The following is an 11325-nucleotide window of genomic DNA, read 5'->3' on the forward strand; positions in this document are numbered from 1 at the left end:
AGCTAGTAAAATTGGTCTAGTTTTGCTTTCCTCGTTCACTTTTTTCCCCAATCTTTGCAGTCTGTCAATTTCCCCATATTCAAGTTGCACATCAATCTCTTTCATTGTTGAAGTTACTAGTATACTTAAGTCCTCATGAGTTTCCTCATTTGACTCTGGGAGCCCGTGGAGTATTATATTCTTCCTCTTGCTGTTTGTTTCAAGATTCTGTATCTTTGTACTTAATTTTTCGATTTCTGTCTTTAGCCTCTTATTTTCCTCTATTATCGGTAAGATTTTTTCATCCACCTTCTGTAAAACGGCTGCCGTGATATTTTCGGTTATAGTGTTTGTTTGTATATTCAGCTGATCTGTCATTTTTGATAATAGCAGTGACATTTCGGGGGATAACTGGGTGGACATCTTACCGTAAAACGGAATACGATAATGTACGCGTATCCGAACGTGTCTTCCAGTTAAGTATTTATTCTGAGGTGTCTTTGACGATTTATGTTGGCAGCACTGTCTGAATGTTTTACTTCCTTTTAGCTTGTCAGTGTCATTGTCAATTGTTCGTTTGATATTTTAACCTTAGTGTTTTGAGGTTATAAATGAATCGTATGATCGAAGTGATGACACTTTTTGTACTTAACTTTCGGTGTAATTTAGATTGTATTTCGACGATCCTTTGCACAAAGTTGAGTTGGAACAACACTGTTTTGCGGAGAGGTTATTATTTCTTGCGAAAACTATTTAAAATTGTTAGACCGTATCGCAAAACGTCTGACGTACAAGACAACCGGAACCGGAAAAGATTGGTCATAACCTGTGTCAATTTGTCCAAAAGGGAAAATAAACAAAATTTAAGATTTTTTCACTTTATTAGAACATCAGACAAATACCTACAGTACGCGGCAGAAACGTCACATAGGTATGAGTGACAGAGACAACGTTTTACAAAGCCGAAATCTCATTCTAAAGGTCGATGTACATTACTTTCTGCCGCGTACTGCAGTACAACACATTGTGTATACAGTTTATTTAAATAGCCAAAATATTCATTTATGATAATATAATTTCAACATTTAAGACCACAATAATATAATATATTCACTTTCTATATTATGAAGGACTACAGTAATTTGAAATAGACACAGATGTTTTTTTTAATCTGAAATTTTGTAAGGGGCTTTTACTGATGCCAGCCCCATCGTTACAAACACAGATATTTTTAAAATAACATTCCACTATATTATGACCATTGAATGAATCTAAAAGACAAGAAAAAGGAGGTAGTTCTAAAATTACATATTGACTTTAGGATACTGCTACATGGCTGTGGAAACAGATAGACAGACAGATCTCACATTTTCGCAATTATAATATTGGTATGAATTTAATATTGTATAGTACATGAAGTCCTTTAAATATTTAACATTAATTGTATTTTGTAGTATTAAATACTAGTTTCTTTGATATGACCATCAATTTCAAAACCAAAAAAACAGCTAATAAGCTTATTTCAAACTACGGGATATCAATATTGGCGTTCCCAACACTAGTGCCATTTTTTTTTTGGGAACGCCAATATTGACCGGACTATAATATAATTTATATCCCGTAGTGTGAAATAAGCTAGAATCTAGATATTTACCATGGATGGTATAATAACCTACCTTCACCTAAAAAAATGTTTATATTCTGATTGACGTAAACTGTCATACTTATCCCCACAAAATTTTCACCCTTATAATCTTAAAACCTATAAGATAACAATTCATCAATTCATAGATCAGTACTTAAAACTATACTTCCTGATTTTATTATAATTCTATGAACATAGATAATAGAGATGATTGATCGGGATTCTTTTCGCATTTAGGAATGAAACTTTACCCACTCTTTCTTCTATACTACAATGTGGGTTGTTTAACAGACATTTAACTACTTATGAGATCAATATAATATGTGGCATCCTTTGTACATACTATATAAACCGTAATACCCCACTTTTCTCACAGCCACAATTATTTTAAAAATATAAACTTTCTCTACTACTCACTTATACGCTATACTATACCAATAATATCAACTTTCGTGACTCGTTAAAACTAGTACATCGTCAGTATTAAAAGTAGTAGTAGTGTTACCATTTTTATCAAAAAACAGCAAAGGTTCTGTCAATCGCTAGTCCCCAGAACTGTCATTTCAGCATATTTTCAAAATAACAATAGTCGCTACACAGCTCTTTATGTAGTTTCAAGATCCATCATCAATTTATAAGAGCCATCGGAGTCCACACAGCACAATATATTTGCAATACTGCCCTTAGTCATGGGTATAATGGGATTTGCCAGAAATGCTGTACCATCAATGAAACTGTAGGGTCTTTTTGTCGAAATTTCTTCTAAACTCTCCATCAACTCAACGTTGTACCAGCACAGTATAGCATTCGCATCGCCATCATTCTTTATCGTCACATTGACAACATCAGAACACAAATGGTTACAATTCCCCAGAACGATCGGGTCTGACATCGGTGTGTATTCCAAATTTGTAAAGTCCAGACAAAAGTTCTGCGATACTTGATACTTGTTAATATGTGTAGAAATTTTATAGCCCACATTCTCGTCGTATACCCTGTTGTTTATATCTAACCAATTGCTGCTAATTATTTGTGCTATCAGTGATACAGTCGATGGCATGAAAAGGCCCCCTTGTATGAGATGGGTGTTTCTTAAATATTCCGCTATTTCTTTGTATCGCACATCTATATCCCCACACAGCTCAAATATGTTACAGAATATTGCATGGTACTTCTCCTCTCTAAACTGCCCCTGGGTCCATTCATCCCCCATTAAGACGGTAATTCGAGACAGATCTACATCATTAGTAAGGAAAACAGTGTCCAGAAATTGTCTGTCACTTACAGTTTTAGCATAGCAAACTAAGGAGCGAATGCCTCGTTTCAGCATGAACATTCCGAATAGAGGGAATGGAGATAAATCAACAACTTTGACATCAGAGATCTCAGTCATCTGCCCGAGGTACACGTAAGCCATTCCAATGCAACTTTTGATCATCCTTATATAATCAGTATCGTTCAGAAATCTAAGAGTTTCCGGTGAGATTCTCATTGTCAGATCAGGATTTTCATGATCGGATTGCTTAGTTATTTTACCAGAATTTGTTAAAAAATCTACAGTGAACGTCTCATTTTCTACGAGGTTCCTAGGCAGAGAATCATAGAATACAGCTTGTTGCCATGCATTTGCTCTATTTTTAGTTCTGGGATCTGTTGTGATAGTTATTTTGGGAGTCAGGTACAAGTTAAACCAACCTATCAGAACATTTATCTGCCCACTCTCCAATGCTTTTAACTCGACTGAATATGGCTCAGAGCGGTTCAGCTTGTCCTGAATATCGTTCAGATTAGTGAAATCAACACTGACAACTTTAGCCCCCTCCGTCATGTACTTGATATCCTGGTACAGATGCACATCTTCACAGTCGTAAGTTTCATCGCATGATAAAACGTGAATATTATATTCTTGCATGTTGAGAAGTGATTTAGGATTCGGCTGCAACTGGTATTTAGCATTGAGCATATCGGAATGAGCTCCTAGAACAAAAAACTCTGCACTGTGCGGGATGACTTGTGCAGAGTTAGTCAACAAGTTTTGCCAGGCATGAGACAGCGACTGCAAGATATGCTCACCAAACAAACCAGCATCAAATAGCTCAGTCACTAAGAGGGAACGTTTTCCTCCTACGTCCATGTTGTTCATGGAAGTGGACATTTTATTCACAACGGCTACAGACATTAGTAGTCTGTTGTCCTCTAGAACACAGTCAGTGAGAGTGGTCATGACTTCTGAGCCATCACAGGCTGTGATGTGCAGAGGGTTACACTCTGTAGCAAACATAGCTAGTAAACCAGTCCCTGTGCCGAGGTCCAAGACAGTAGATTTAGTGGGCTTGATAATTTCATGAATAGCGGCCCGGTAGCCTTCATTGCGAGTCTTATCGTTGAGCATACGGAAATGCCAACGCTCGACCATCAAATTTTTCATTGAGTTCAAATTTTTTTCTGCCCTCACGTACCCGGCGTCGATTTCGAGCGCTTTTTGAAACTGACTCCAGGCTTCTGCGTAGTAACCGAACTTGTAAAGGTATTTACCGATTTCATTCATCAAATACACGTTGTCTGGGAACACGTTGATCGCTCTGCCGAAATTGGAGAATATTTCTTCGATCTTGTTAGCGGCCGCCAACACTTCATTTAGCTTCATGATATTCGATCTGAATTCCGGTTCAAAGAGTATTTTAAGTTGTGGATTTTTTTCGAAAGCCATCAAAAACAAATCCACGGCCTTTGCGAAACAGCCACTGGAAGAGAGTTGTCTGGCGTAGGCTATGTATTCTCTCGCCAGCGCCGACATCATTAATATGGAAAACACAACAATAAATATAATTAACGATTTACAATTTATTGCCGGATATTCTTTTATATTATTGTTATTTTCAATTCAATTCAATTCAATTCCCAATTATTGGCTTTTAGGTGTGCCAGCTGGGCACAGAGTGTTTCGCCAGTGTCACGTTTATGGAGAAGGCACGAAGGAGATTGTTCGGTGAGAGCTGTTGTACAGTTAAATTTTGAATATCTACAAAATAGTTAAAATTTTTTTTTTTTTTTGGTAGTTTGTTAGTTTGTTAGTCCTTAACCTAGAAAAAAAAACACAAATGATTAGTTGTCTATTAGATTTAAAACATTAGTTGGAGACAAACACAATAATATTTACAATTTAATTTTATTATATTCTATATATTTACATAAAAATCTACAATATGGACTAAACACAAACATTAATAAACATTCAACATTTATAGGACGAGGGACTTTGTGAGGGAGGACATCATAGAGAGGATGGAGAAGTTTGGGACAGTTGAAGAGGATGTGAGAAACAGTGCCTTCATGTAAGCCACACTCGCAGAGTGAGTTATCCCTTATCCGAAGTTTAGCCAGGTGGACAGGTGTACAAGAGTGACCGAGACGTAAGCGGGAGATAGTAGAGGAGATCCAACGATTCGCATATCTATGGCGAAAAAACCACGGTCGTCTTGGGATGTTTGGCTGGATGGATGCATAAAATTTACCCTTGATTAATTTTGATTTATTCCAACACATATTCCAGGATTTATCCATGTAGGATTTTGCTAGGGCACTTAAATCTTGTGGCGAATTTTTGAAGTGTTCCAGAGAACCAGATTCTATAGCTGTTTTTGCACAAGAGTCAGCAGTCTCATTTCCAGGGATACCTGAATGACCCGGGATCCAGACCAGCAAGATAGATAATCCTTTTTGATTACATGAAAACAGAGCTTCCCTGATCTGTAAAACGATGGAAGATCTTGATTTACTACGGAAAGGATTTTCCTTAATAGACATTAGGCAACTTAAAGAGTCAGTCAAAATAACTGTTTGTTGTATGTTATGGGATAGTGCATACAGGATTGCTTCCAATAAAGCAGTGGCCTCTCCTGTGAACACCGAAGTTTCGGGGGGACATTTGAATTTCAAAATTATTTTGTATCTAGGGATCCAGCAAGCCGCACCGACACATCCGCTAGGAGACAGCTTTGATGCATCAGTATAGATGAGAAGGTGATTTGGCCAATTTTGATGAATAATGGTTTGAAGTTTGGCATTAGTATCTGGAGACCCTTTAGTCAAACCAATATCTGTAATGATGGGAGGGTTGAATACCAGAGCTTTGTAGGGGGTAGAAAATAATGGATTTATAGGAAAAGTTGATATGGGATGGGGAAGGCTGGTATATTTTAAAAAGCTGTCCAACAAATATGAAGAAGTGTTGCGGGATTGAGGAAATTTGGATAGTTTGGTTAGTCGAGGCCAAAGGGGGTGAGATGACAGCTGTAACATCTTGCTGACAAAGCGGTCACAGAGGTATTGGCGACGAATGGTTAGAGGAGGATCAACACATTCCACTTGCAGGGCATTGGTAGGGGAAGTTTTCATAGCACCTAGAATAATTCTAAGGCACTTATATTGGACTTTATTAAGTTTATCCACAGCTGATTTATTGAAGGGATCTAAAACAAACATACAATAGTCCATGTGGCTTCGTACTAGAGCGTTATACAATAATTTTAAAGAATAAGGGTGGGCACCCCACCATACTCCCGCTACTGCGCGTATAACGTTAATACCCTTTTCGCATTTTTTCAACACGTGTTCAGAGTGGGCAAGTCCAGTCAGTCTGTTGTCTAGATAAATACCCAAAAATTTAGATTTGTCTGCAAGGTAGATTGGTTGATCCTCAAATGAAAAGTGGAAGGTGGGAAGGGACCTTTTCCTTGAAAACACTACTGCCTGGCATTTGCCCACAGACAGAGACAAGCCATGGCCAGACAGCCATTGGCCTAGGTAAAACAAAGCAGAGTTGATACGACAGGATATTTCCTCTACACTGCCTGAGCTGTGATAGAGGACAATATCATCAGCATATTGTAAGATGTTACAAAAACTGTTGACCGACAATTCGAGATCATGGGTATATATGCTGTATAGCAGAGGGCTGAGGACTGAGCCTTGTGGGAGGCCTTTCCAGACAAGTCTGGGGGGAAGGTAGGTAGACTGATGCTTGACCAGAATGGATCTGCAGAACAGCAGATTACATATGAGATGGATTAACCTCGGAGGGATACTCAGATTTTGCAATTTTTGCCTGAGCACCGGAAGTAAAACATTGTCATATGCAGAAGCAATATCTAGAAATATACCCACGAGGTACTCTCCCTTTGTAAAGGCTAACCGAATGTCTGTTGTCAGTATGCTGAGACTGTCTGTAGTACTCAAGCCCTTCCGAAACCCAAATTGGGAGGAGGGAAGAATATTTCTGCTTTCTATTAGCCATTCCAATCGGTTTTTAAGGAGATGTTCTACTATTTTTGCCAAAGTAGATGACAAAGCTATGGGTCTGTAAGAATTTGGATCTAAAGGATTTTTTCCGGGTTTTAGGATGGGGATAACTATTTGGGATTTCCAAGAGTCCGGGATAATACCGATTTCAAAACATTTATTTATTATGTTAAGGAAATAATATTTAGCTTTGTCATCTAGGTTGGTCAAAAAGGAATATGGAACGCCATCTTCCCCTGGAGTTGAATCTCTGAGGCCGTTAAGAGCTGTTTGAAGCTCAGAAAAAGAAAAGGGGGCATCCATTTCATCTGTAATTGGAGCTGGCGCTGAATTTGGAAATGAATCCACATAGGGAACATAAGGTGGAGCCAGTTTGTCAGCAAAGTTGTTGAGCCAATCAGAAGGATTGTTAGAAGTTGGATCAGAATGGTTTAGGGAGCGACGGAATCTTCTAACATTTGTCCAGACAATTGTGGAAGGGGAACGAGGGCTAAGATTTTCACAAAAACGGATCCAGCTTGATTTTTTCTTTTTAATAACTAATCTTTTAACTTTGGCATCAAGTCTTTGGTACTTACAAAAGTTGTCTTGGGTCATGCAGTTTGAGTATAATTCCTCAGCAGCAGTTCTTTGTCCAAATAAATCTCTGCATTCCTCATCCCACCAGGGAGAGGAAAGCAGATGATTTTTGGGTGGATGTTTTTTAGGAATATGGGAATCGGCCGAAGATTTGAGAGATGTTACAAATAGGTTGTAGCAAGTCAAAGCACTTTCATCACCTTCCAACCCTGGGAGAGAGTCTATCATGCAATCCACGGATTGAGCATAAGCTGCCCAGTTTAGCTTTTTTTTAAGGTTATATTTTAGAAGAGGGTCATGGTTAGGTTGGGGGAGGGATCTATTGTTTAGTGAAAGGACAATGGGAAAGTGGTCGCTGCCGTGTGTCGACGGGAGGATTTTCCAAGAAATTTGAGAGGCAAGGTTAGGCGAACAGAGAGAAAGATCCACGGCAGTTTTTGGATTCTGATTAGGGAATACCCTGCGGGTTGGAGAGCCATCATTGAGGATGCAGAGACCTACATCATCAAGAATGTCAATCATTATTTTCTCGTTATTTTCAAAAATTTGGTCAATCTTTGTCAAGTTGCACTGTCAAGGGCACAAATTGCAATTGTCAATGTCAACTAAACACAGAGAAAAACATAACAAGTCGACGACAGAATGCAAATAGGGATGCCTAACTCGATGGACTATTCGGTATCGATTTTTAGTCGATTGCAGCGATGTATGATCTAGTGTACATAATGATTCCATTGTATAATCCGAGCCAATTAAATAGTCGTTCTTAAAGTTAACCGTCAATAACATTTTTAGGCGTCAGTGGGACGCGCGACGCGATATCACGGAACACTATTACTATTACTACTAACACTATTACTCCCACAATAGCCCGAGTGCCGCACCGCACCACGCATTCGCCATCTGCATTAGTGTGAGTGCTACATTCGTACACAGTACACGAGTGCGTGGAACAATACCCGCACGATGAACTCGCACTCGCATCGTAGGTCAGCCAGTACTATTTAACTGCCGGGAACTACATATTGTACCTATTCTTTAGGTTACGCTTAGCCGACTTCAATACCTAAGCACTAAAAAATACCAAGTAAAAAACCGGCTAAGTGCGAGTCAGACTCGCGCAGCGAGGGTTCCGTACTCGGGTATTTTATCGACATTTTGCACGATAAATCAAAAACTATATATGCATAAAAAGAAATAAAAACCTGTTTTAGAATGTACAAGTAAAGCCCTTTCATATGATACCCCACTTGGTATAGTAATCTTACTTTAAAAGTTGAAAATAGCAATATTTGTTCATGAACACATTTTAATTTTTTTCTTGTGACGTAACCACAAATTCATAGTTTTTAGATTTTCCCCCTCATGTCTGCTATAAGACCTACCGTCCTGCCCATGACTCTAGGTCAAGTAGTAGAAGTATCCCATAGGTTTATTGACAGACAGACAGACAACAAAGTGATCCTATAAGGGTTCCTTTTTTCCTTTTGAGGTACGGAACCCTAAAAAACGATTAAAATTGAAGAATTAGTAAATCAAATATAACCTTTATCAAATTATTTTAAATCTACAAAATGCAAAATTGTAAATAACTATTTATGTAGAAAAAAATTAAAAATTAGGCCTTTTATATAATAGTTATTTTTTTATTGACAGAGATATACTGAATAAACACTGACACTGAGTATTTTCATTAGTTAGCTTACACTAGTTAGCACACACTACAAAAACATTTAAGAACACACTTCAACAATAGTGTTCCAGGGCCCACTAGTTACACCAGAAATATTGGGGCAGTAAAATGACTTTGTGAAGCAATCCAATTTTTCATATTTTTTAGGAGAAAATCCAAGCTGTCCATATTTATTCCATCCAGTTGTCCAAACTGTATCATCTTCGAGCAAAATGGCTGAGTGTCTAGTACCACAGGCTATATCCTTTACATTTAAATCAACTTCTCCATTTTCATCAAAAAGGTCAACTAGCGTAGGTGTAGCATAATTTTTCTTGGTCTCTACATTGTCTTGGCCATTTTTGTTCATTCCCAACTGTCCTGTATCATTCCAGCCCCAAACATACAAATCTCCATATTCACTTAAGGCTAGGGAATGCCAGCCGCCAGCCTTGATTTTAGTTATTTTTATTCCTGCTAATGCCTCAACTTCTGTTGGGACTTCCATATTTGTTAAATCTCCATGGCCTAGTTGCAGTCTCCTGTAAGAATAAAATATTCTAGGTGATTATAAAATTATAAATAATATCTATCCCAGCTGTACTCACGTGTCTAGATTATAAAATTCTTTTAATCTGTTTTAAAAAAGTTAAAGAGATGTAATACTAACTGACACACTTGCGCATTTATAATATTAGTGAAAATAGTATGTATTGATCCTCGATATAAATAACAAGATATGCCCAAGCAACTTGTAAAAGTTTATTCAATTAAAAAAGATTTTTATTTATTTATTTAAACAAAATTTTTCACGGTTTTGGAACCAAATAAATCAGCACCACCTCTTAGATAGTAATGAAGACTCATTTGAAATCCAGACATCACTGAGGTTGCATTGGTGCTAAAGCACCACTGAGTCGGTGCCATTTTGTTTGTTCAATGGCCCTGTCCATACGAAGTATTGATACATTTTCAGATTACTACAATACAAGGGCAAAGACAATAAATATAGAACAAACATACCTTCCATTCCCCCATGTATAAACTCGTCCTTCATCTGTAAGAAGCATATAATGTTCATATCCACATTCAACATCACAGACTTTTCCAAAGCAGTGGCGAGTATCCAAGTAGCTTGGCAATAGACCAGTATACACATGCCCTTCAGACGTTAAATAGATGTACACATTATTTGTTGTGACTACTTTAATAATTTCATCACTCATTTTTAACTTCTTGACGTCATTCTCCAAAATGGGCTGTTCTGTAATATTTACTCTCTTAAAATGCTCCGACTTAAAGTCATAGAACCATACAGATCGAGTCACGATCTCAGCTAATATCAGTGTATAGTCATTACCTGCAATAAGGAAATTTGACTGTTTTGAACTCCGGCACTGATCTGGAACTTTGACAATTTGATTATCTACACCTTTCCAAGCTCCAACTACAAAAAATGTATCGTCAATTTGGAAAATATTGTAAGACCAGCCTGATGTTACTAGCTTTGCTCGAGTTATATCAACTTTTGTCTCATTTTCCTTCTCAAGTTTATGGAAACCTTCAAATAAATGTTTACTATTCTTAAACCACTGTCCATATAAATTAGTACCAGTTACATAGTACATTTTTAAGAATTTTTTGGTTTTGTTTTTTGTTTTTATTACTTGTTCATTTCTTCTGTTGTGTCGTGTTGTGCTTAAATATATCTATGATAGTATTATAATTATTATAAGTACTATAAGTAGGTAATTATAATTATATTAATTAGTAATTATCCATTGTCTCATGTTTTAACTTCTTTTGTCGAAAAACAACGGAATTTGCACTTTTATTAAAGTAACACTTGGTAACACTATGCCAATTCAATTATTATTGTATTTCTAAAGATTATTAATCAATTTGCATTAATCCACATTAATCGAATCACATCAATAAATAACTAATCCATATATTACAAAGTACTCTTGTCTGTGACTAATCCACAGAAGATACTATATATAGCTACTGTACGACGTACGTACCTACTATACAACAAAGCCAAAGCTGTACAATCTAAACAAATCAAAACTATGTTTGAGTTTCCGGTGTGCCTGAAGTTTCCATTTTTCCCATGTCAAATGTTAAAATAATGTCAATGGTCAAAAAT

At 37.2% G+C, this 11325-nt stretch overlaps 2 protein-coding genes across 2 annotated transcripts; both read right to left on the reverse strand.

Moving 5' to 3' along the window:
• Positions 1 to 909: 909 nt before the first annotated feature.
• LOC117996986 (protein arginine N-methyltransferase 9-like) lies at positions 910 to 8019 on the reverse strand. Its single transcript, XM_069498144.1, has one exon. It carries the CDS (start codon positions 4422 to 4424, stop codon positions 2229 to 2231), a length of 2196 nt encoding a protein of 731 aa, XP_069354245.1. The 5' UTR covers positions 4425 to 8019; the 3' UTR covers positions 910 to 2228.
• A 1108-nt stretch (positions 8020 to 9127) lies between these two features.
• LOC117996988 (uncharacterized) lies at positions 9128 to 11155 on the reverse strand. The gene is made up of 2 exons (XM_034985145.2): positions 10200 to 11155; positions 9128 to 9718 (listed from the first exon to the last, which is right to left on the reverse strand). Exons 1-2 carry the CDS (start codon positions 10802 to 10804, stop codon positions 9238 to 9240), a joined length of 1086 nt encoding a protein of 361 aa, XP_034841036.1. The 5' UTR covers positions 10805 to 11155; the 3' UTR covers positions 9128 to 9237.
• Between the last annotated feature and the right edge of the window lie 170 nt (positions 11156 to 11325).

The sequence above is a fragment of the Maniola hyperantus genome, chromosome 4, assembly GCF_902806685.2.
Source record: "Maniola hyperantus chromosome 4, iAphHyp1.2, whole genome shotgun sequence".
Lineage (NCBI taxonomy): Eukaryota > Metazoa > Arthropoda > Insecta > Lepidoptera > Nymphalidae > Maniola > Maniola hyperantus.

Bases quoted from the DNA above. Each gene is read 5' to 3' on its own strand.
- LOC117996986 (XM_069498144.1), bottom strand. From the start codon at position 4,424: ATGATGTCGGCGCTGGCGAGAGAATACATAGCCTACGCCAGACAACTC.
- LOC117996988 (XM_034985145.2), bottom strand. From the start codon at position 10,804: ATGTACTATGTAACTGGTACTAATTTATATGGACAGTGGTTTAAGAAT. The intron at 9,719-10,199 runs GTATGTTTGTTC...TTATTCTTACAG, and splicing joins TATACATGGGGGAATGGAAG to GAGACTGCAACTAGGCCATG.